Source organism: Orbicella franksi, chromosome 1, assembly GCF_964199315.1.
Source record: "Orbicella franksi chromosome 1, jaOrbFran1.1, whole genome shotgun sequence".
In the NCBI taxonomy this organism is placed as follows: domain Eukaryota; kingdom Metazoa; phylum Cnidaria; class Anthozoa; order Scleractinia; family Merulinidae; genus Orbicella; species Orbicella franksi.
The window spans coordinates 27,042,780-27,068,339 of NC_138145.1; the positions used below are offsets into that span (position 1 = coordinate 27,042,780).

Here is a 25,560-nt window from a genome sequence, read left to right on the forward strand (position 1 = left end):
TCAATTCCGGCTCATTTTCATCTCACCACTTTGTCTTTTCTTCGTTCTCTATTTAATCTGACAGTTTGAATCACACTTCTGGATGACCAGTAGAAGAGTTAAGAGGATTCCATAAATTTAACTCCGAAAGGACAGATTACCACTGCAGGGTTTGAAATAACGGCCCTTCAACGGGCAATATCCGGTCAAAAGAAGGTTTTGTCCGGTCAAATCGTTGATCGTTTATTTTTACACTTCAAAGGTAAATTTGATTCAGAGCTACGTCTAAATTAAGTTGTACATTATCTGCATATGTAAAAGAAAAACATAAAAGAAGCAAACAAAAGATACGACCAGACCACCTTTGTCTAGAGTAAAATCTCCGGCAGTTGCAAGTTTTCGCTTTGTCATCCATCAGTCATGACCTCAAATTCGCCGGTCTTCCAGTGTAGCATGTCTATCGGTGTGTATGCTAATACAGTCGAACTTCCACTAACGACCACCTCTTTACAACCGCCACTCTCCGCTTTGGAGACGTTCGACTTTAATCCTTATTGTCCGCGTGGAATTTACCGCTAACTAACTTTGCGACCTGATGTGGAAAGCGAAACAGATGCTTCTTAAAGTGACTAGTCCAGGGACTGGTACAAAGGTCTGGGCTACTGTCTAATATAAATTCAAACCAAACGTTTATCTTAAAACTTAAGGCCTTTATATTAAGGTGAAATTAAAAATAACAACTAAGTTTGCTTGTTAATTCCTGCGTGAATCAATAAGCTCGAATAAAAATTGAATAATAGACGCGATTGTGGGAAGCAAAAGTGTAATTATATCGTTTTTATTGAACATTGTGGTTGTGCCGGGTATTCCACTTTTTTTTCACTGAACATCAGTTACTTCTGCAATAAAAGCTCACTAAATGTACTTGCTCGATATGTAAGCATCATGCTGAGAGGGGAGAAGCACTTTTTACAGAGTTATCATGATGTAATGCATATTTGTCCAGCCAAAATCGTTTCTTGTCCGAGCAAAAATAGATTTGACCGGGCACCAGCCGAGAAATTATTTCAAGCCCTGATCTGAATAGCGAAACACGTAGTCAATGAGACGTTTTTTTTCTAAGGGGCACCTCTATGACTACAAGCAACACAAAGCAAAATCATTTTAAACTACCCAACCTATTCGTGAAAAGAAAAATACTAAAATAAATAAAAAAATTAATAGTGAATAAAAATTAGGGCAATCAGTGACAGAAGTCAAATCTTGATGCATGTTTATTCTGGAACAAAATCCGCACGTACTTCAGCTTAAGAATACGGTGTCACAAGCATAACGGGTTAGGTACAAATTTCCACCTGTTTTAAAGTTGCAGTGCAAAATGACTATAGGTTTAAAAAATCAAAGTTCATAAATTTTCTGCTAGTCATGTTACCGTAGGCCAAGCTTGGAAAAATGATTCAAATCAAAGAAAATAAAAATCTTGCAAAGCCTTTGATATATCAGCACGAAGGATGAGTCAGGCTGGAAAAAATCCGTGATAACATGTCCCTGAGTATTAAATCAGATATAATACGCTTTCCGAAAATAAAGCTTGTCGTTTTACATCTCAGATTTGCTGGTGCGCGTTTAACCAGGGTAATACATTGGGTATAAAAGTTCCTGGTTCAGTCTTCAGAGGCAAATTAGACTTTTTCGTCCAGCGCTGTACTTCAGTTTGGCTTGTCATAAGCATGAAGAACTTCTTTTTGGTCCTACTCTTGTCCTCTGCCGCTTTGTTTGCTCTGGTTGGGCTATCGGAGTCCATTTTCTGGAGGCATAGACTCCAAAGAATTCACTGCTTCAGACAAGATTGTGTTCTGTATGACTGGGCCGATTTCGGAAGCTGTTCCACGACTTGTGGTTGGGGATATAAGACTCAGCGTAAGGATATCAAAACGAATCACACCTGCGGTGGAACACCATGTCCGTCTTACTACAGTTCTCAACGACAAAGGATTCGTTCATGTTACAGTGGGTGCTGTCGTGTTAACTGTTTGTGGACGTGGAACTCCTGGAGTCTGTGCCAGTGCGTGCCAGGTTACAGCATGCCGTATGGAACCAGAAGGATGCGTATTTCACGAAACGCAAGTTGTGGAGGAACGGCGTGTCCGAGTAGAAGAAGCGAAACGAGAGGCTGTTACTCTAAAGTGTAAGTTACACCTTTTTTTGATTTATCAACGTTTTCAAGAAAGTTCTACTGAGTATCAGTCACTCTTTCTTGAGGCCTGCCCCTCGTGCGGCTCATTTTGCTTCCGTTCGCGTTTCATCTCGTACGCTCCTCGCTTTGCGTTCTACGATCCAAAATAGACCGAGCTCTCGTTTGCGAAAACACACAAGCTGGCTATGACAGCACCACTCTATCAGCTCGCAATTGTTCTGGGTAATATGGAATAGATCAAAGGACCTAAAACATTCTCCAAATCAATTTCCTTCCAAATTATCTGAACGAATATTACGGAATCGCAAAATAAGAGGGGTTTAAATTATACACCTTTTGTTGCAGACTTGATGTTAACATTTCAAAATGTTAACTTACAGCAATTTGCTAACGCGCCTATCGTAATAGCTTTTTGAGCCAAATCGCGCGTTTTCGATTCTTTGCTTTCGTTCACACTCAGCATATGCCTTTTTATATATATGACAGGAAATTATATCTAGCTCGGACTGGAACAGAATGAAGCAGCGAAAGCTCTAGTTTTTTGACAACTAAAACTATCAATTTTATTCTTCTAAAGACCTTCATTCTTCCTCTGTGTTTTATTGCTTGAAAAGCAAATAAAAGTGTTTTCCTTGCCATGATTTCACGACGATAACCCGATCCTTCGATATGCATACAGGTCTGTGTTCAAAGAAATCTATGTTTCTCTTTCATTTTATTTGGATTTCGGGTCTAAAATACGTCAAGTCAAAAACGGAGAAGGTAGAGAGTTCCAACCCTTTAGTGCAGGAGTAGTTGTCCGCTCTTGGTGAAATTTATTGTAACAATGACAAGGAATTATTATCTTGCCTTGAAGGGCTAGGATAGGGAAAGGAAAAATTACAAAACAAAATTATTTAGGGGAATAGATCAATGCGCAAACAACACTCTCCAGGTCAATTTCCTTCAAAATTCTCTAAACGAACATTACATAATCGGCAAAACAAAAGGGGTTTTATATTGTACACCTTTTAGTGCTGACCTGATGTTAACATTACAGTTGTTAACTTATAGCAATATGCTCCCGCGCCATGCCGTAATAGCTTTTCAAACAGTTCGTTCACAATTAGCATGTGCCTTTCTATAGAGATGGCAGGAAATTATATCTAGCTCGGACTAGACCAGAATGAAGCGGCGGAGGCTCTTGTTTTGACAATAAAAAATATCAATTTTATTCTTGTAAAAATATGCATTAATTGTTTGCGATTACCCGATACTTCGTTATGCAAACAGTTCTGTGTTCAAAGAAATCCATGGCCTGACTTTAAGATTTCCGCATTTTGTTTCAAGAACTCTCATTTTTTTTCTTAGTCCACATGACATTTTTCCATTTTATTTTGATTTTGGGTCCAAAATTCGTCAAGTCAAAAACAGAGAAAGTAGAGAGTTTCAACCCTTTAAAAAATTCACTTAGGCAAAGAAAAGGAACGATTATCCTGGCCTCTCTTTATTTCCTGTTTTACATTCTACTGTTTTTACAAATAGAACAAGAACTGTCATAAGTGGAATTAGCTCGTAAGCCTCACACAGACACATTACGGACCTATGTTTTCTTTTAGATCCGTTCTGGCAAGTTAAACGCGGGTATTTTTATTGGCTATGTAAGTGCTCGGTATTGTCTGTAGGGGTCAGCTCGATCGAGTTTTTTTTTTTTTTAATCAAGCGCTGTACTTCAGTTTGGTATCTTTCATAAATATGAAGAAATCCTTTCTGGTCCTTCTCCTGGTCTCTGTCGCTTTGTTTGCCCTAGTTGGGCTTTCTGAGTTGTGGCTTCGAGGAAGACGTAGCGGGCGAAGCGGACAAGGCAGATGAGACGGACGAGGCAGACGAGGCGGTCGCGGAGGGCACGGAGGACGAGGGAGATACAGAAGATCTTGCGGCCCAATGCAAGACTGTGTTCTTTATGACTGGACCACATACGGAAGCTGTTGCAAGACTTGCGGTAGTGGATATGTGACACAGCGAAGGAATATCAGAACGTATCCAAGGTGCCATGGCAGACCGTGCCCGTACTCTAGCAGCCCTCGGCGATATAGGACTATTTCATGCAACGCTTAATGCTGTCCTGTTAACTGTTTTTGGATGTGGAATTCCTGAATTCTGTGTCAGGGTTGTGATGTTTCCCAACAAACAAGATCGACGAGTATTACACGAAACCCAATTTGTGGAGGGACGGCCTGTCCCAGTAAACGGAGCGAAACGCGAGGCTGCAATACTGGAATGTAAGTCAGCTTGTTTTCATGTTAGGTTTCACGTCACCCGCTCTTCAATTCCAATTCCAATTCCAAACACTTCAATTCCGCTCGCACGCGCGAGTGATTCAAAGTCGTCCCTCAGCAATTTGTTCTTGGATCCAAGCTTGTGAGGAAACTAAGCCCAAGACAGTGACGGAACATGATTGAAAGGGTCTAAAGAGAAGAGGGCTGGGGAGGAAAAGAATGGTCACGTGTTTTCCGGCATTTACTCTCTCCAGTACTTCTCAATTCCGGCTCATTTTCATCTCACCACTTTGTCTTTTCTTCGTTCTCTATTTAATCTGACAGTTTGAATCACACTTCTGGATGACCAGTAGAAGAGTTAAGAGGATTCCATAAATTTAACTCCGAAAGGACAGATTACCACTGCAGGGTTTGAAATAACGGCCCTTCAACGGGCAATATCCGGTCAAAAGAAGGTTTTGTCCGGTCAAATCGTTGATCGTTTATTTTTACACTTCAAAGGTAAATTTGATTCAGAGCTACGTCTAAATTAAGTTGTACATTATCTGCATATGTAAAAGAAAAACATAAAAGAAGCAAACAAAAGATACGACCAGACCACCTTTGTCTAGAGTAAAATCTCCGGCAGTTGCAAGTTTTCGCTTTGTCATCCATCAGTCATGACCTCAAATTCGCCGGTCTTCCAGTGTAGCATGTCTATCGGTGTGTATGCTAATACAGTCGAACTTCCACTAACGACCACCTCTTTACAACCGCCACTCTCCGCTTTGGAGACGTTCGACTTTAATCCTTATTGTCCGCGTGGAATTTACCGCTAACTAACTTTGCGACCTGATGTGGAAAGCGAAACAGATGCTTCTTAAAGTGACTAGTCCAGGGACTGGTACAAAGGTCTGGGCTACTGTCTAATATAAATTCAAACCAAACGTTTATCTTAAAACTTAAGGCCTTTATATTAAGGTGAAATTAAAAATAACAACTAAGTTTGCTTGTTAATTCCTGCGTGAATCAATAAGCTCGAATAAAAATTGAATAATAGACGCGATTGTGGGAAGCAAAAGTGTAATTATATCGTTTTTATTGAACATTGTGGTTGTGCCGGGTATTCCACTTTTTTTTCACTGAACATCAGTTACTTCTGCAATAAAAGCTCACTAAATGTACTTGCTCGATATGTAAGCATCATGCTGAGAGGGGAGAAGCACTTTTTACAGAGTTATCATGATGTAATGCATATTTGTCCAGCCAAAATCGTTTCTTGTCCGAGCAAAAATAGATTTGACCGGGCACCAGCCGAGAAATTATTTCAAGCCCTGATCTGAATAGCGAAACACGTAGTCAATGAGACGTTTTTTTTCTAAGGGGCACCTCTATGACTACAAGCAACACAAAGCAAAATCATTTTAAACTACCCAACCTATTCGTGAAAAGAAAAATACTAAAATAAATAAAAAAATTAATAGTGAATAAAAATTAGGGCAATCAGTGACAGAAGTCAAATCTTGATGCATGTTTATTCTGGAACAAAATCCGCACGTACTTCAGCTTAAGAATACGGTGTCACAAGCATAACGGGTTAGGTACAAATTTCCACCTGTTTTAAAGTTGCAGTGCAAAATGACTATAGGTTTAAAAAATCAAAGTTCATAAATTTTCTGCTAGTCATGTTACCGTAGGCCAAGCTTGGAAAAATGATTCAAATCAAAGAAAATAAAAATCTTGCAAAGCCTTTGATATATCAGCACGAAGGATGAGTCAGGCTGGAAAAAATCCGTGATAACATGTCCCTGAGTATTAAATCAGATATAATACGCTTTCCGAAAATAAAGCTTGTCGTTTTACATCTCAGATTTGCTGGTGCGCGTTTAACCAGGGTAATACATTGGGTATAAAAGTTCCTGGTTCAGTCTTCAGAGGCAAATTAGACTTTTTCGTCCAGCGCTGTACTTCAGTTTGGCTTGTCATAAGCATGAAGAACTTCTTTTTGGTCCTACTCTTGTCCTCTGCCGCTTTGTTTGCTCTGGTTGGGCTATCGGAGTCCATTTTCTGGAGGCATAGACTCCAAAGAATTCACTGCTTCAGACAAGATTGTGTTCTGTATGACTGGGCCGATTTCGGAAGCTGTTCCACGACTTGTGGTTGGGGATATAAGACTCAGCGTAAGGATATCAAAACGAATCACACCTGCGGTGGAACACCATGTCCGTCTTACTACAGTTCTCAACGACAAAGGATTCGTTCATGTTACAGTGGGTGCTGTCGTGTTAACTGTTTGTGGACGTGGAACTCCTGGAGTCTGTGCCAGTGCGTGCCAGGTTACAGCATGCCGTATGGAACCAGAAGGATGCGTATTTCACGAAACGCAAGTTGTGGAGGAACGGCGTGTCCGAGTAGAAGAAGCGAAACGAGAGGCTGTTACTCTAAAGTGTAAGTTACACCTTTTTTTGATTTATCAACGTTTTCAAGAAAGTTCTACTGAGTATCAGTCACTCTTTCTTGAGGCCTGCCCCTCGTGCGGCTCATTTTGCTTCCGTTCGCGTTTCATCTCGTACGCTCCTCGCTTTGCGTTCTACGATCCAAAATAGACCGAGCTCTCGTTTGCGAAAACACACAAGCTGGCTATGACAGCACCACTCTATCAGCTCGCAATTGTTCTGGGTAATATGGAATAGATCAAAGGACCTAAAACATTCTCCAAATCAATTTCCTTCCAAATTATCTGAACGAATATTACGGAATCGCAAAATAAGAGGGGTTTAAATTATACACCTTTTGTTGCAGACTTGATGTTAACATTTCAAAATGTTAACTTACAGCAATTTGCTAACGCGCCTATCGTAATAGCTTTTTGAGCCAAATCGCGCGTTTTCGATTCTTTGCTTTCGTTCACACTCAGCATATGCCTTTTTATATATATGACAGGAAATTATATCTAGCTCGGACTGGAACAGAATGAAGCAGCGAAAGCTCTAGTTTTTTGACAACTAAAACTATCAATTTTATTCTTCTAAAGACCTTCATTCTTCCTCTGTGTTTTATTGCTTGTAAAGCACATAAAAGTGTTTTTCCTCGCCATGATTTCCCGACGATAACCCGATCCTTCGATATGCATACAGGTCTGTGTTCAAAGAAATCTATGTTTCTCTTTCATTTTATTTGGATTTCGGGTCTAAAATACGTCAAGTCAAAAACGGAGAAAGTAGAGAGTTCCAACCCTTTAGTGCAGGAGTAGTTGTCCGCTCTTGGTGAAATTTATTGTAACAATGACAAGGAATTATTATCTTGCCTTGAAGGGCTAGGATAGGGAAAGGAAAAATTACAAAACAAAATTATTTAGGGGAATAGATCAATGCGCAAACAACACTCTCCAGGTCAATTTCCTTCAAAATTCTCTAAACGAACATTACATAATCGGCAAAACAAAAGGGGTTTTATATTGTACACCTTTTAGTGCTGACCTGATGTTAACATTACAGTTGTTAACTTATAGCAATATGCTCCCGCGCCATGCCGTAATAGCTTTTCAAACAGTTCGTTCACAATTAGCATGTGCCTTTCTATAGAGATGGCAGGAAATTATATCTAGCTCGGACTAGACCAGAATGAAGCGGCGGAGGCTCTTGTTTTGACAATAAAAAATATCAATTTTATTCTTGTAAAAATATGCATTAATTGTTTGCGATTACCCGATACTTCGTTATGCAAACAGTTCTGTGTTCAAAGAAATCCATGGCCTGACTTTAAGATTTCCGCATTTTGTTTCAAGAACTCTCATTTTTTTTCTTAGTCCACATGACATTTTTCCATTTTATTTTGATTTTGGGTCCAAAATTCGTCAAGCCAAAAACAGAGAAAGTAGAGAGTTTCAACCCTTTACAGCAAGAGAAGCTGCTCTTGATAAAAATTTACTTAAGCACAGAAAAGGAACGATTACCCTGGCCTCTCTTTATCACCTGTTTTACATTTTACTGATTTTACAAATAGAACAAGAACTGTCATAAGTGGAAATTAGCTCGTAAGCCTCACACATACACATTACGGACCTATTTTTTTTTTAGATCTGTTCAGGCAAGTTAAACGCGGGTATTTTTATTGGCTATGTAAGTGCTCGGTATTGTCTGTAGGGGTCAGCTCGATCGAGTGTTTTTTTTATCAAGCGTTGTACATCAGTTGGTTATCTGTCATAAACATGAAGAACTCCTTTCTGGTCCTTCTCCTGGTCTCTGTCTCTTTGTTTGCCCTAGTTGGGCTTTCGGAGTCGTGGTTTCGAGGTAGACGCAGCGGGCGAGGCGGACGAGGCGGACGAGGCAGACGAGGCAGACGAGGCGGTCTCGGAGGGCACGGAGGACGAGGGAGATACAGAAGATGTGGCCCAAGGCAAGACTGTGTTCTTTATGACTGGACCACATTCGGAAGCTGTTCCAAGACCTGCGGTAGTGGATATGTGACACAGCGAAGGAATATCAGAGCGTATCCAAGGTGCCATGGCAGACCGTGCCCGTACTCTAGCAGCCCTCAGCGATATAGGACTATTTCATGCAACACTCAATGCTGTCCTGTTAACTGTTTGTGGAAGTGGAATTCCTGGAGTCCGTGCCAAGGTTGTGGTGTTTCCCAACAAACAAGATCGATGAGTATTACACGAAACCCAAGTTGTGGAGGAACGGCTTGTCCAAGTAGAAGAAGCGAAACGCGAAGCTGTAATACTGGAGTGTAAGTCAGCTTGTTTTCATGTTACTTTTGATGTCACGCGCTCTTCGTTCCTTCGTTTGCTTTAAATTTTAGCGCCAAAGAGGTCGAAAGAGGAAAGGATTTGGGAAAAAGGGATGTCACGTGTCTGACGGGCCTGCTTTCTCTCCAGCACCTGCTAAATTCTCTCGTACGTTTTTGTCTTTTTTGTCATCACTGCGTTTTGACCGTTTTTCACTCAATTCCAGAGCTTACAACACGCTTCTGCCTGTATGTTAAAGAGGAATTCCGAGAATTTAACCTTGAAATGAGACAATGACAATCGCACTCATCTCAAACCCTCCCGCCAACGAGAATTTCGCATCAAAGGCGCATCTTATGTTACAAGCAACGCAAAAGCTATTGTCAAACATGAGTATATCACAGTTAAATCAAGAAAATAGCAGTAATTTGTGAGAAAAATAAAGTCCGAAAAGATATGCGGACAACACACATACAGCTACTGTAACGATATTAACCCAAGTTTCACAACGCTCTTAATGCAATTTTTACCTTAAGACAAATCTCGTGAACTTGTTGTAGGGTGTATTTGAAAAGAAGTCTAAAGCAAGTCAAATTTAAGTAGTACTTCTCATGCTCTATTTTTACCAACTGAACTAGTTTCACTAAATCCGGTTGTTTTTCCCATTTGTCGATTACGCTTTCCAGTCATCTTGAGAAGACAAATTTAAATCAAACCAGATTTTAAATTGTTTAGTTGTGGGGAACACACGATATGAACAACTAATTTTTAACCTTCTTTAGTTAAACCACTTTTAAATAGGCTTTATTCGTTGGTGTTAACTTAGTTTAAATCAGTAATAAAACATAAAATAAAATATTTTCTGGGGATTATCAGATTCTGTAGATTTGCCGAGGCATGTAGAAACGATTAAGAAAAAATTAGGGAAAGGGTATAAAAGCGCCTGGTATCGCATTCACTGTTCATTTGGAGTGTTCTCCTTTCGCTTCTTGCTCGCAAGTATGAGGAAGATTTTTCTGGTTGTTCTCGTTGTCTCTGCCTGTTTGTCTACCCTGGTGGATCTCTCGTCGGGGTGGAGCGGCAGCCGAAGACGACGACGCCGCCGATATGTAACGCCAAGCCAAAGACGCCGGAGATCTTGCTCACCACAAAATTGTTCTTACTACTGGTATTCATACGGTAGTTGTTCGCGGTCATGCGGTGGAGGAAGTCAAAATCAAAGAGTTATGATCATAAGATATTCCAGTTGCGGTGGTACACCGTGCCCGTATAGCCGCTACAGAACTACTTCGTGTAACACGCATTGCTGTCGTGTTGACTGCGCGTGGTCTTGGAACTCCTGGAGTCCTTGCAAGGGATGCGGCATGTCGAGACAAACCAGAACGATGCGTATTACACGAAACCCAAGCTGTGGAGGAACAATGTGTCCCTTTATTCGAAGCCAAACGCAAAACTGCAACACTGGCGTGTAAGTTGCATATTTCTTGTTTATTAGCGTTTCCAAGAATGCTCTATTTAAACATTATACACACACTTTTTTACAGCGTTAGTCATTTTGTTCTCGTGGGAGTTTCCTTTTTGCATTCTTTGCTTTTCTTTCTCCGGTCCAAAATAAGCCGTGTAGATGACAACGAGCTGCCAGAGGACAATTCTTCTACACAAATGTACCAGCTATGAGTGCACCACTCCTGGATCGTGCAGGGCTAGGACTGAGACAAGATTTATTACAAAACTGATTTGAGCGATTAGATCAAACGGCCGAAAACGCTGTCCAAATATGAATCAATTCACGGCAAAATTCTCTGGCAAGATATCGCTGAATCTGAAAATTATTACGCACTTAATAGTTTGATGCAGACTGAATCTCCGCATCTCTAGTACTCCAATAAGCACTAACTCAGCATTGATTCAGCAGTGACTCAGCATACAACTCAGCATATTCTTATATATAAGAGTGAAACCAAATTATATCTAACTTGGAACCAAGAGCTGAATAAAGCGGCGAAAGCTGCCGAAGCTTTTTTCTTTATCGAGGCAAAGCAATCTGGATAGGATAACAACACCAAATAGTCCCGTGGACATTTTTGTCGCACTCAAATGCAACTTGCATGTATTGGCGTATTCACTTGAATCAGTATTGTGACGTCAGCGAGAGGAGAGAATGATATTCTACTCAAAATGCGAGACGTTCACATTCCTCCTGCTTTGTGTCGGCTTTAGTGAAAATTGACTCAATTGGATGCCAGTATGCTCAAGTAGGACATAAAACTAAGCAAACTCTGTCTAACTGACAAACAAAAGTAAATCATCAGTGTTTGCGTTTTGGCTGAATGCGGCTTTCAAAGTTATCTTAGACATGAGAAATATTCCGACCTATCGGTTGGACATTCAGTATCTGTGTCAAATTTAGAAAAACTTCGCTGGCAGTAACTTTAGATAACGTTAAGCGAGTGATTTACGAAAAACCTGAAAAACGGCGTCAATTGAGTAAATCAAGTTACTCGTGTCCGTGAAACGTGTTGCGCAAGAAAGACGAAATGTCGCAATTTACCGCAAGCTTTCATCGCAGATTTCACAATACGCAAATCTCTGCTTTTCGCGTGACTAAAACGTTGATTTAGTGTTTGCAACGTTTTTGAACACGAACAGAATCTCCGGCGCTTTTTCTTTTTATTACTTTTGTTTCTTTCCCGCGCTTTCTCTTCCGAGTGCTCTAGTCTTTGTTCCTTGTCTTCCTTCTCATTTCTCGTTTTCGTCCGCTGTTTTATGTACGTTTCCTCTTCAATCCGAGAGTATGGCGCGCGCGTCTTTGCCTGACCCTAGTAACGCGAAACTCGGACAACTTAATTGAAATGGAAGAACGATGGCTGCATTCATGTAACTGCTGAAACTAATGAACTACGAGAATTTTGAATTCAAATGGCGATAATTAATTTTGTAAACAATACAAAATTGATTACGTTAGTTCGTTGGTGTCGTCGCCAGTAATTCAAGGAAATGAGGGCAATTTGCAACGGAAGCCAGACATGATCTTTACATATGTTTAATACGGATATTGGTCTGTATTTGTTCAGTAACAAAATCCACATCGCTCAGTGTTCCAAGGTTAACGATGTCAACGGGATTTAACAACGCACTGGTGCATTATTTTCTGCCTTTTAAAGAGTATACCATCTAAAAATGAACTTTTAGCTTATTACCTTACTGATGACAAACTTCGAAAAAAGAAAAAAAAAAAAAAAAGAACTCTTGTAACTTGAACACACAAGTATGGGTTAAACTGAGATCAAATTTAATTACTTCCTTTACTCAGCGATAAAAGGGAGATAACAAGATAATATCCGGGGACTTACTCTGAGGGCATCATCTAAATTTGCAGAGGCATGTTAAAGGCAACCTGCGTCACAGAGCTAAAGCAAAGAAAGAAACAAACGGGTATATTTGTACCTGGTACAGCCTACTGTGTCCATTGAAAAAAAAAAATTCCGTCGAGAATATTTCTTTTTTCAATATCTCAAAAGCATGAAGAAATTTCTTCTGGTCCTTCTAATCGTTTCTGCATTTTTGTGTGCACTGTTTGACGTTTCGGAGTCCTGGCGCCGCAGGCGAAGGAGACGTTGCTATCGACAAAATTGCGCTTTCTACTGGTCCTCATACGGTAGCTGTTCGCGGTCATGCGGTGGAGGAAAACAGAATCAAAAAGTTGTTGTCACAAGAAATCCGACTTGCGGTGGTACAGCGTGTCCGTCACAACGTTACAGAACTATTTCGTGTAACACGCACTGCTGTCGTGTTAACTGCGCGTGGTCTTGGAACTCCTGGAGTCCGTGCAAGGGATGCGGCATGTCGAGACAAACCAGAACGATGCGTATTACACGAAACCCAAGCTGTGGAGGATTTCCGTGTCCACTAATGTTGAGCAAACCGCGAAACTGCAACACTGGGGTGTAAGTTAAGATGTTTTCTTTTTTTGTTATTGCTCATGTCAGACGTTCCCATTGTGCACACAGTGGACTCTGTTTTTTTGTCTCTTGTTCTCGAGGAAATGTTTCTTGCGCGTACTTAGCTTCGCTTCTCGCTCGGAGGTGCAAAATAGGACGAAACTGCTAACAAACTTTACCTGCACATTTAGACCAATTAACACGCACCTAGACACAACAAGAGAATATGTCTCTCTACACAAACTATCAGAACAAGCTTATTTTTTTAACGAATTTGGCCAAAATAGTTAAGAACAGTCTGCAGACCTTGAGAGAAAATTGCGGACTACATACATTGAAAGTGACTGATGCAAACTTTCTAACATACTTTGATGCACACACACAATACACTTCTGTACTAGTGAAACGAAATCATATTTTGCAACTTACAACTGTATATGAAAGAATGATTTGGAACGAAGTGACCTTCTCTGATGTTGTGATGCAACTGGTAAGGCTTAAAACTATTTTTCGTTGAGATATTAATCTAAAACTTTTCCGCCCCGCGCCAAGTCTAGAAAGCTGACATTGCAGCGAGCATTCACCAAAATTTTGCTTCCCGTGCGGCAGGTTGTTTTCGTTTTGATGATAAACCTTTGGTATGTTGAACTCATTTTAAGAAAGCGTAAGCAACTACAACAACAAACATCTTAAGTCTCGAGGAAATTTTCAGGGCTGGTTTTGATCTTTCTCACAGACGAAAGAATACATGCGAATTTACAAATTGCGCGCAAATCAAAAATTGAGTGACGCAATTTTTTCGGATGATACAAGCTGGGAAAGTAAATGACAACATTAAATCTTCAAAGGACTTAAGGCTAAGGTCATAAACAAAACCGTAAAAGATGACGGCTTCAGTTTTTAAAGCTCAGCAAACTTCGACGGTACATAACTTGGGGTATTATTTGAGTGGTCAATAGAAATTCCTCAGTGGATTGTTACAGTCGGCTTACGAAGTTATTCCAGTGATAAATATAGCGGACGAGTATTCGAACGTTCATTAGTATCGGTCTTGAAAAACACCTGTAGACATCAACTGAAATTATTACCCGCTGAAGCTGACTCCTAAAACTGAAGCAGTTTTGATCGAATTATGTTTATAGGAGCACGTTACTGATTTTAGGTTAAGAATCTCATTTAAGTGCCTCAATCTATGTCGTAGAAACTAAACCGGATTAATTAAGCAATTGCACCAAGGAATTGCGCCAAGATTCCGCAACAACAAACGCAAATTCTTGGATTTTTGTACGCTCTCAATGCATGCGAGCCTCCAATCAAATTGGTCCACCGTCATTGCAACACGTTCACTAAACGACACATTTTCAAACTGCAAGATGACTGACCTAAGGTGACCCTTAGATGAAGATACTGTAACTCCAAAAACTCATGGACAGTTAAAATACGCTGTATTTAACTAGTTTCCTTACAGTAAATTTGGTACAATAACGGTAAAATTAACATAAATCAAGGCTGGGTTGTTATTTAGTTTTCGGGACGTGATTTCATGATTGGTTTGTGATTGCTACGTGTGTTTCTAAATCTTTGTCCGAACCTGTACTTTGCCAAGCCTGCCGGCAATCTATTTAACTAGACAAGATGTTTATAACGGCATGTCGTCCTTCAGAGTTGAAATAATATTATATATGTCAAACGTTAAACAAACAGATATCAAAATCTTTGAAGTTAATGAAACTTTGATTGAAAAATACGCGAGCTCCTCGCGGGAACATTTTTCTCGCGCGTGTTCATCTCGCATTTATTTTTGGCGATCCAACATAGAAGGAGAAAACTCTAGTAATCTTCTTCTGCTTCAACGTTTTAAGGTATTTGTGAAAGCATATTTTCTTTGAATACTGGAAACCATTGTAGGTTAACACAGTAATAAAACACGCACGGTACTATTCCAATCAGTTGCAACTATGGAAATGAGAAAGAAATTTTCTAGTTTGATTTTATGGTCTATCTCCGACTAAACTAAGTTTTTCAAACTTACTGATTTTTAGTTTCTAAAAGTTTGTAAGCATTACATGTAACACAATAGACAAGAAGAGATTTTAGATCCATAATTTTTGTTGCGTTGGCATGTGCATTGAATCAGTACTGTAGCGCTTTTAATATTTTGTCTCCAGAATATGTATTTCCAGTATTACTTGCCGGGAAAGAAGGATACAGGGTCATACAGCACGGCTGTGAAAATTCAGTCATATTGTGTAACAGTTTTTTTGTATATTGCGATTGCGTAATTCAAGGCATCCAAAAATAGAAATTGGAAGTGCATGTTATTAGCATCAAGCTTGACAGTCATCAGTTAACAAGAAGCTATATGCAGCCTAAAACCGAGATGCTGGAGCTGAATTGGTTTTTGTTCGCAAAATCGAGACTTAATTGCTTTCTAGTTTTCCGTTCAAGATGGCTTGCGTCGAACTGTGACACTCGCTATTCGAGTGGGTTACATGTATGATTAACTGTTCAAATTTTGGTTTTCTGTAGGTCAATCGTCCCTCGTGACCTCTTTAAAACAGACATAATCTCCTTGTAATATATGTCACCCGGTCATTAATTGCAAGAAATCATCACCTGCCAAGTTTTTTCTCCATTCTTGTTCTGCAATAGCTCGCTCTTACTGCCATGGTGGTTTTTTTTACTGACATACGTTGTGATCTCAGAGCAGATACCGGCAATGGCGAGCAGCGCTTGACAACACTGTGGGAAGTATAGATCAATGAAAGATTCAACTTTACGAAGAAAAGTCTCTTAGGCCATAGCTATTTAGTCTGTGAACATTGAAAATTTGATCAAAAACCCTTCGAAAGGAAAGTCACACTTCTATCCGAACAGATTACTAACCGAAAAAGATCTTAACGATAACTCAGGAGAAGAAGAAAGCTGTTAGCAAGAAGAAGAGCCATGAACAGTTAGAATTTGAACGAGCAGTGCTCAAGCTGAAACTTCAGTTTGATTTAAAAATAGAGAAATGTAAAAAAGGAACACATGACAATAGTAAGTGATTTCAAAATCAGTGGAGCACAGCGCAGGAAACTTCCTAAAATGGACAGAGATTTGGCTCCGCTTCTGTAAAATTATCGACGCTGATTTAGACAACTGCTGTGGGTAAAAAATTCGCATTTGTCAAGGATATTTTTGGGAATCCAAAGTTAGAGAAGAATTGCCGACTAACGCATACGAGGGCGCAAAAAGCAGTTTAAATTGTAAACTTTGAAAACACGTTAAGTGATCGGTGGTCCAAACCAATGGAAGATTCATCAATTTTATGAGACATTTTTGTACAAACACTAGAAGCGCTAGGAGAGTGAAGGAAGACAATGGAAACTTACGCATAGACAACCTAGAAGGGTTAAGAGAACAAATGACGACTGGTTTACTGGGGCCAATTCGTAGCCGACCTTCGTGGAAGAAAATAGATGGGAAATGGGACAGCACAATCCCGGCTTATCCCGAGGGATGTAATAGAGAAATACTCTCCTCTGCACTGAGAGCGCCGAACAGTGGTTGTTTGAGTGCAATAGATTGATCCACCCATCTCAAAAGAAAATAAAGATTATCTATCAAAGAGCCCGCGTTTTGTCTGAAGTTAGATCACATGCAAGGTCACTGAAAGCAGACTTTGATCACATGTAAGGTCACTGAATGCAGATGCAAAAGAGGATGGTGACATAGCTCGGAGGCATGATAACATCCCTAGATCTTTGACTGTGAGACGGCTAAAAATTCACTGGCAGCTACAGAAAGAGGCATAACTCAGTGGTGTATCCCATTCCCTCCTTGAGCAGATCGGAGCCAGATCTCATCATTCTGGTACGCCCAAGATAGACGTGATTGTAGGCAGAGTCATCGCATCAAACTACGCTCGCTCAAAGAAGAATCCGAATTAACAAGGCAGACGACATTAAATTGGACAGAATGCCGTAGAAGAATCCTTGTACAAGAACTTTGTTGAGAAATAAGTGCCTCACAAATGACATTTCAACGTTCCTTAGTTGGAATCTTCTGAAATTGGTCAGAAGGCAGACAAGACCTTCGCTAAGCAGCAACCTGGATATACTTTCAGGGGTAGAAGGCTCTCTGCTTCTCTTTAAGAAGGACAAGCGTTGAGATGTACTAATTTTTGTATTAACAGCATTGACGGTAGACAACACCAAGAGAGGAATTCCAGTCAAAGTACCGAGGAAAGACGAAAAGCGCTAGCACTTGGTGAAAAGCTGTCATATCGGGACACCTTTAACCTAGGAGTCGGCCGATATTAGCAGCTGCCTCCTAATTTTGACAAACGGTGAAGTCAATGTGAGTAAACATACCTGAAAAAATCCCATTCGTCAGACCACCAGTCCACTGGCAGTGACCAACCATCAGCACAGTCCTTCGTGTGACTAACGATGCCCTGGAATGGCAGCATTTACAGCTGTTAGAGCTGTAACGCAACCTCCTGGAGTGGGATTGCATGCAGCCAAAGCAAGATTGGCCAAACAGGGCCTTGCCATTTCATCCGGGAGTTGGTCGCCAGCCACAGGGCCAGAAAGCCTAGCCCAAAACGTTAAACGTGGCGCTGAAAGGTCACTCGGTAGGTAAAGTTCACTGCCAGTTAGAAAGTACCGTCGCACCAAATTGTGTAGCGAGGTTGAAGTGAAGCTTTTTCTGCGTAACAGCAAGCGGTGGTAAGATTCAGAGTACGGCTTAGTGACGCGTGCCCTCTAGAGAGAACCCAGCGGACCGGAGGAGCCGTCGAGGACTCGTCAAACATGAAGACGAATTCTGGTAACCTGCGCCGAAGTATCTGTTGGATCCCAGTGCGTGGCTGGAAGAGATAACCACCACCGGAATCGCAGAAACACTGGTAGGATCTAATATGGAGGGGGAGTTTTTCAAGTTCGCCGTCGACAATGTGGTAGATGAGTTCCACAGACTTAAACAGAACCACTGGCGTGTATTTCGTGTTGGTGTGTGGACTTACAACAGCAGGTATCGATATGACCTCAGCGGAAAAGGTACCTACTAGGCTCAGAAAAATAGATTTAGACAACGACAGTATCTTTTTTGGAGATGTCTTTACGGATCCTTCAAGTTAAAAAGCGGGACGAGTTTCCTTGCCTGTCAGCAAATTTCTCGGCAATTTAGTCGTCTAAACAGAGCACTTTGCTGGAATGCCTTTCCACGCGCATGGCGTCAAAAGAGCGATGAGAATGCTAAGCTGAACCTTGATGAGCTGAAAGAAGTCACATGGGATGTTGAGAGTGTTGAAGAGGCTGTGCCAGTACTCACTCATACCTGACTCGATTTGTACACGCAACCAAATCGAGTGCCGAAAATTCAGCCACATGACGAGGAGGGTCCGCAGCTTAGACGACGATGCAAATGCCTGGCTGCAGAAATGCAAAGATGTTTAGACGTTGGACAAAGGCTTGCTCGGTCTACGAAAACGGCCCCAGTAGAAATGATCGCCATGCGGTGTAGAAATTGGAGACGAAAATAAGGACAGAGGCAAGTGGAGGCAAAGCACTGCGAACGAGCAATTAGTCTTAGGGTGTGATGGCATCCCGAGGGCTGTTAGACTACAAGCAGGGAAGAACCATTTGACACGACCCCTTCCACTGGAGCTGTGTTCTGACAGGACCAAAAGGACTGCGGCTGTCATGCCATGCCCTCAAAAGGGGAGACGCCGCAGTAACAGCTGGATTATATGTCCAATATAAAAAAAAAAGCGAGAACTTCTCCTTGCTTGAACGTTTATCTACAGGTTAGAGATGGAACTTCGAACTTTGCACGAACGGTTTTTCGTGAAAGTTCCATTGATCTGATAATGTATGGCCGTTTGTTCTAATTTAGAATTGCGTGATTCAGAGTGGGTATCTAGGAATAGAAATCGAAATTGCTTGTTATCAATGGAAAACAAGCTTGCCTGTTTCTATTATTACCAGTTAATTAACAGCTGATTGTCAAGACCTACTTTTTATGTTATCACGAAAACAAACAAGGTTTCGTTTCCTATTGTCGTGACAAGCAATATTCCGTGATTGAAGCGCTTGTTGAAATCAAGCTTTAGGGAGTGCAGCGCTTCGCATTGAGAGTGAGTTGTTTAGCAGCATACAGAGCAAGAGCGACACATTGTGGTTTCTAATAAGCCTGCTAGGAGCAGCTGCCTTTTCACTCTTAGCCATCATAATAGTACATTAATAATGGTATTTTACTTGAAATCCATCAAAGTTCTGTTGATTTATGCTTCAAGCAAATACTTGACAGATGTCAATCAAAGGCAGTTGTTGTTTTTTTTTTTTTGGAAAGCAAGCCGAGAATTACGTTATAGGTTGACTGTTTGACTGGTTATGTAAGTCTTCTGTTATGCAAACTGATTTTGGTGGTCACTGTAGTAATTGGCTTACAAATTGTAACGGAAAATAGTAATAAATAATAATAATTATACATTTATTTAGCGCTAATACTATGAAATATTCGAAAGCGCTTCACATAAAAAGAAGCTAACAAACTAAAACAAAGATCTATAAAAAGCATAACACGTGCTAAAAATACAAAAATCTAAAACGGCTTATGTAGTTATAAGCGATTTTAAAAATATATGTTGTCAATCTTTTTCAATGGCGGACGCATTGGAAAAGTGTCGACAAATAGCAACTCGACAATTTTACAATAACGAGTTCGAGAAGACCCGTCTAAATCATTCTTCATTATTGGGGACAGTACCATAGCAACGCCATTCATGATTGTATTTCTCACATAGATCATAGTTAATAGAGGGAAATGGTTAAACACCAAAGAAGCAAACAAACAAGCTAAGGTTATGTTGGAAGGTCCTTTGACCCTGCACATCTTTTGCGGTTTTATGCGTGGTCATAGACCATGAATGAATCACATAATCGCAATGCTTCTTCTGTTGATTAGTTGTCTGAGGGCACATAACCACCTTTTGTTTCTTGCCAGGTTTCGTGGAGGGTCAACCCCCAAAATAGCCCCCCCCCAAAATAAATAAATAGCAACAACAACATACAACAAAGAACTTTGCCAAGTTTCATAACCACTTTCCTTTATTAACTATGTGTAGATGAACAAGTTTCCATGTTATGGAAACGAAATCGGATGAAGCGTTTAAGGAAAGGGTAAAATCGCCCACAAACAACACCAGTTCTAATACCAAAAAGCTACGAATCTAAAACTAACGTCTTTTGATTACTGCTCAACTAAATCTTAAGATGACGCTAGCTGCTAACGGAAGGTTATGTTGTGCACTAATATCCAACCAGAACGCCTGACTAGAACGCTCCATTGTTCGTGAATGTACCTTGGACCATGTGGATGTTGTGCAGGAAAAGACGACCTTAAAGAGGCGGCTAGGTCAAGCTAATTCAGTTAATTGTTTTTTTTTTTCCCTTAGTTATGGGCTCTAAACCTCAGATTAGCAGAGCAATATTCTTTCATGGGTAAAAAATCACGATCACAAAGGAAACAAGGATGATTTTCTGAGCATAACAAATTGCACTTTCATACAACTTGACACACTTGAAAAATGTCGGCACGACGTTTTTCAAGTTTGCCCTAACCCAATCCATTTTAATCCTCCCCAAGTTTGCCTTTCTGCGTCACTTCTTGGCTTTTCTGAGTTTCTTTTAACTTTTCAACAGGTTAAACAACTATTGTGATATTTCAGAGAACTGTATGACCATTTAATCAGAACTGAAATTATGTAAAATTGCATGACCAAGCCCTCTTGGACTTAACCGCAAGCGTGTTTCAGATTTGACACTTCGCAGGGGTCTAGATTAGAATGTTTCCTAACACACGTACAGTTTTAAAAACGTGAGGTATTTTACAAGTTTTCTCAATGACATCAACATATTGGTGCAATTCCAATAAACAGTATGGTAAAATTGTTGTAAAGAAATCAAGAGCTCTTTTTTAGACTTCCTGTATTTGATTTTATGTTCACGTTGTTTTGTGATCGCCACGTGTTTCGGAGCCACAACAGTTCCTCGATCCGTAATCCGCCGGTATGAAGCAAATGTGTCTATACCTGTACTTAATCGATCATACCAGCTATTAGTATTAAGTGATGACCTTTAACGTGTATAATCATTTATATCGTATATTTTATTTCAGTGCTAAAAATAATATTACACAACATAACAAAATAGTTCAGAAAACTTCCGTAGTTTCCATATATCTGGTTGAAAACAGGATTTTGACGTGTTTAAATTTTACTGAGAACAAGCTGGGGAACAATATTAATTACGAAATTGGAAAATGAAAAGGACATCTGGTTTTGGGAAAAATGGTTAGCAAAATTTTCAAAATTCATGTTTAGTTTCCCAACTTCAACATTCACTTTTGTGTTTTTTTGAAATATTAAAGCACTTTTTCTTCTAGAATTGACTTTGTTATGACTGTTTTCATATCATCATTTGCAGAATTATATTTTTTAAACAGATGTCGTCCAGTATAGTCTCAGGAGTGAAATATTATAATTGATTGATGACTGATTTTTACGCGATAGTAATTTAGCTCTGAAATACAACTACAGGCTTCAAGAGGTCACTGTAGTGCACTTATTTTGGCATTTCCATCACCAACTGTCACTTTGGACAAAGTTAAGCGCCTCTTGACGTATCGTTATGTACTTTTTGCTCTCTCCATCACCCAGGTTACGAGCCACTCCTGCGGTTTCCCGCTCTACCAAAATCCCACTTACTTAAAAAAAAAGTAGTCCAATGGAAAATCTAGAAACGATGGACACAGCAAAGCTCGTTAATAACATGTGCGAGGTTAAATATATGAATTCAATCATACGACCCTACACGGGCGGCCGTGCGATGAAATTACTTGCTAATTAAATGTCAACCTCTGCCCGCGCGTACGCGTGCATCGAACCGTTTGGTGGATAGTGTTACAATGAGTCGACTCTTATATAACACGTTTTTATACTACAAAACACGTCACTCCATCGGAAATTTCATTTGCGATATTCACGGGACCCCAAGTATGAAGGTCGCTGCTGTCTTCGTGGCTCTGTTTTTTACAACTTGTTTTCTCTCCTCGGTTGATTCATGGCGAAGACGACGACGTAGGCGATGTAAACGTGACTGCACGCCTGGTCCTTGGAGTAGTTGGAGCACCTGTACAAAACCATGCGACAGAGGTACGCAGCACCGCACAAGAGGGATTTCTGTACCTGCGCTCTGCGGAGGCTCTTGCAACCACCCTTTCAAGGCGACTCAAAGTTGCAACACACAATGTTGCCCTGTAAATTGCGCTTGGAGCTAGAACCCGTGGAGTCCGTGCAGTGGTTGCGGGATATCAAACAAGACGCGCACGATAAAAATTACACGGAACCCAAGTTGTAGAGGAACGGCGTGCCCCGGTCAAACAAGCCGCGAAACCATAAGTTGTGACACTGGAGTGTGAGTTAAGACGTCATGTCAATATTAATGTTCTACTAATGTCGATGCTGGCTATAAATCATTGGCTTTTAATCAACTTATACGCCAATCATAGTTACCAAAATTTTGTCAAGTCAAATAACCAAAATGTTAAATGTTTCCAAATTCACTTGTATTGTAACTCTCTCTCTCTCTCTTCCAAACTCTTTTGAACAACCTCACTCTCCCTCGACCACGCAAAAAAAGTGGTAACAATGATTGTTTTGAATTCAGAGTTCTTTTTTTATAGTATAATAATATTTTAATTGCAGCGTTTGTTTGTCAGGTCATTTTTTTTGCTCCACTTCACTTAATGATATGTACCTCTTATTTAAAGACAATGTGTCTGTCTTAAAAGTTAATCCTGGACAGCGTTCCGAAGTGACGTCATCAAAATGCTGTTCCTCCAACACACAGTCTCGACATGTGTATCGCCCGGGGTGTGTCGTTAATTACTGGCAGGACTTTTTTTTTTTGTTTCTGCGAAGTGCTCCGTCCGTGATAATATGTAAAATTGTCCTAGCTGAAGTAAGAGTGATGAATGGCAAATCCGAGAATTTGCGAAGCGCGCTACTAATGGCTCTTTCTGTGTGTCCGATGATTTTTTTAAGAACCATGAACTTAAGTTCTGTTCGGCGCATGTGAAGTTCGACTTTTGACCATGGCCTTAGCCTTGCAAAACAAAGAAGAGAAAGAAAAGAAACAGGAGAAGAGAAGATTTTGCAAATCTGGTAATTACACACGGCGCGACGCATGACATTTGTCTAAAATTCTGCCATACGAGAATGTTATTTAACGACCATTCGCCGTAACATCATCTTTGTGGCGCGAACCAAAGGCCAAAGTAGACGTCTTCATGCAATATACATGACTGATATGCTACAGAACAAATACTTTTTTTCAATTTTTTTAGAAAGAATTCCGAAGTGAAAACGCATACTACAGGCAGCTAAATCTGTTATTCTTCGTTCTTCCTTTTTTTTGGCCGCCATATTGCTGTACTAACGATAGCGGACCTATACTTAATCCTTTATTTTCCGAAAATTGTCTTCCAAATAATTTAGTTGTAATGAACTCGGCAAAGTTGAAATGTGGGGAGCTTAGTTTGTTCCACCTACCCTAAAATCACCGAGTTCGTTGTTGTTTGTAATAGACGCATAGCGATCTTGTTGTTCTAGTAAAACGATGTATTGTGTGGGAAATGTGATTGACAATTTTAATTGTATTGAACGTGGGCGTTTCCGACCAAAAATAAAAACACATTGAGGTAAATTGATTTTGTACTTCGTGGCATCCACACAGGAAACTACGTGCGAGATCATTGTTAATATCATTAAAATAAAACCGTAAAACGTTATCTTTTTTAACGCATCCTGATCGTCACACCACACATTTCCGATTTAGATTTCACTTAAAGTGCCACTGAAACGAAATTTTCGTATGTGAGATTTTTGCTTAGTAATAAAGTTTCAACCTTACTTGGAAACACTGCGGACTTTTTTTTCGCATACGGTAAGCGAAAACTGCTTTTTCAGCCGTTCGAAGTTGGCTGGTTAAGCCCAAAATTGGCGGCCATCTTGGCGCGGCCAAAACAGCCTAGTGACGTCACTGGTTGTATTACTCTCATGCCGCGCTGAAAATTTAGAGTGATTATGGGCGAAGAGAATACTGTTGGAAGCCCCCCAAAAAACATCTTAAAGACATCTCAGAGCTGTAAAGCAGATAATAACGCTAGCGTTAGACCAGAAGAGGTGGAGAGTCGATCCTGGGGCTTTTCAGCCTATTTAATTGGATATTTGCAGGATATTTCATGTAAGCAAGCAAACGAGTGGGAGTTCTTAGATCGCAAAATGATCGGGACTCTTGGTGAAATGGCCACCACTCAATTAAACAATACCTACACTCATAAAGTAAAAAAGACATGAAAACAAGAGAAAGCGGCTTTTGAAATTATTATCCGGACTGCTGCTGCACGAATCGCAGCAACAACGCTTCGAGTTTCGAGTCGCTTCGCTTCGAGGAAACCGGACGCTTTGCGAGTTTCACCGCGGACGAGATTGTGCTACAGTGACCTTTAGTCCAGTTGTATCTGTTACATCCTACAAGTTATCAAATCAGCAACAATTTAAGAAACCCTCTTCTTTTATGTGAGGGAGCGAATTTAAACTATAAAGGTGAACTAAGCTGCCATGACCCTACAGGTATGTTTTCAGGAAACGAGAGAAAGCGTGACAATGTCGACGGCGAAAGGTGATATATGCAAATTAGTTCAAATTCTGTTTAATAAACCTTCGAAAGGAGTGTAAACTAGTGACGTTTTAACGAATTGCTTTGAATTTGGATACCATTAAATGAAGATCATAGACATAAGTATGTGCTAAAGAACTCAAAGTAATCCATCGACCGTGAAATATTGCAATTGGGAGATACGTGTAAAAGAGAAGCGAAATTCCCGCTTTGTTTACACTGATACGTATGCGGCGATAAAGCAAACCCTGCTGCGGATCACAATTTTCAAAGATACATTTTGTCTACCACAAGAACTCTCACTTATTAGTATCACAAAAAGATGCCCTCTGTGTGCAAAGAAGTACTCGACTCAAAGCTTGTGGACCGTTAATAACTTCGTGATTGTGCGGATGGCTGATGCGCTTACGGCTTTTACTGCAGTAAAGTTGCCGAGGATATATTCGAACCTTGTGTAATAGACCTTAGATAAACGTGAGAATCCAAATTTCAGAACCAGGCTGAAAATAGACGACGAAATATCGTGTTTAGGCTTTAGGACGTGATATAAAAGTTGCCACACTCGTCTTCGAAATCTCCAATCGAGTAATCAAGATGTTCGAAAAGTAACTGAGCTGTTCTAATCTGTAGCATTTATTTTGGTGAATCTACACTCTTTGGCGCCCTCCAACGTTCATGATATGTATTTCCTGTCAAGACTGGACAGAAATTACAAGGTAGAAAACTAGCAGGTATCGACAATATGAAA

General features: G+C 40.3%; 1 protein-coding gene, 1 long non-coding RNA gene and 1 pseudogene across 9 annotated transcripts in view; 2 read left to right on the plus strand and 1 right to left on the minus strand.

Moving 5' to 3' along the window:
* Positions 1-25,560, minus strand: part of LOC145500235 (uncharacterized) — a 109,859-nt gene that overhangs the window by 44,501 nt on the left and 39,798 nt on the right. The window lies entirely within an intron of this gene.
* The window catches only part of LOC145500077 (protocadherin Fat 4-like), a 76,836-nt gene that overhangs the window by 20,160 nt on the left and 31,116 nt on the right, over positions 1-25,560 (plus strand). For 3 of the 8 annotated variants that reach the window (XM_081479573.1, XM_081479583.1, XM_081479577.1), the window contains exon 1: positions 8,624-9,147. The exons of 4 other annotated variants lie outside the window; for them this stretch is intronic. In XM_081479573.1, coding sequence (XP_081335699.1) covers positions 8,624-9,147 — 524 coding nt within the window. Of the gene's footprint in view, positions 1-8,623; positions 9,148-10,018; positions 10,614-25,560 lie in introns of those variants that run through there. One more of the 8 variants, XM_081479588.1, reaches the window with a different exon arrangement.
* On the plus strand, positions 3,911-4,441 carry LOC145460748 (thrombospondin type-1 domain-containing protein 7A-like; annotated as a pseudogene).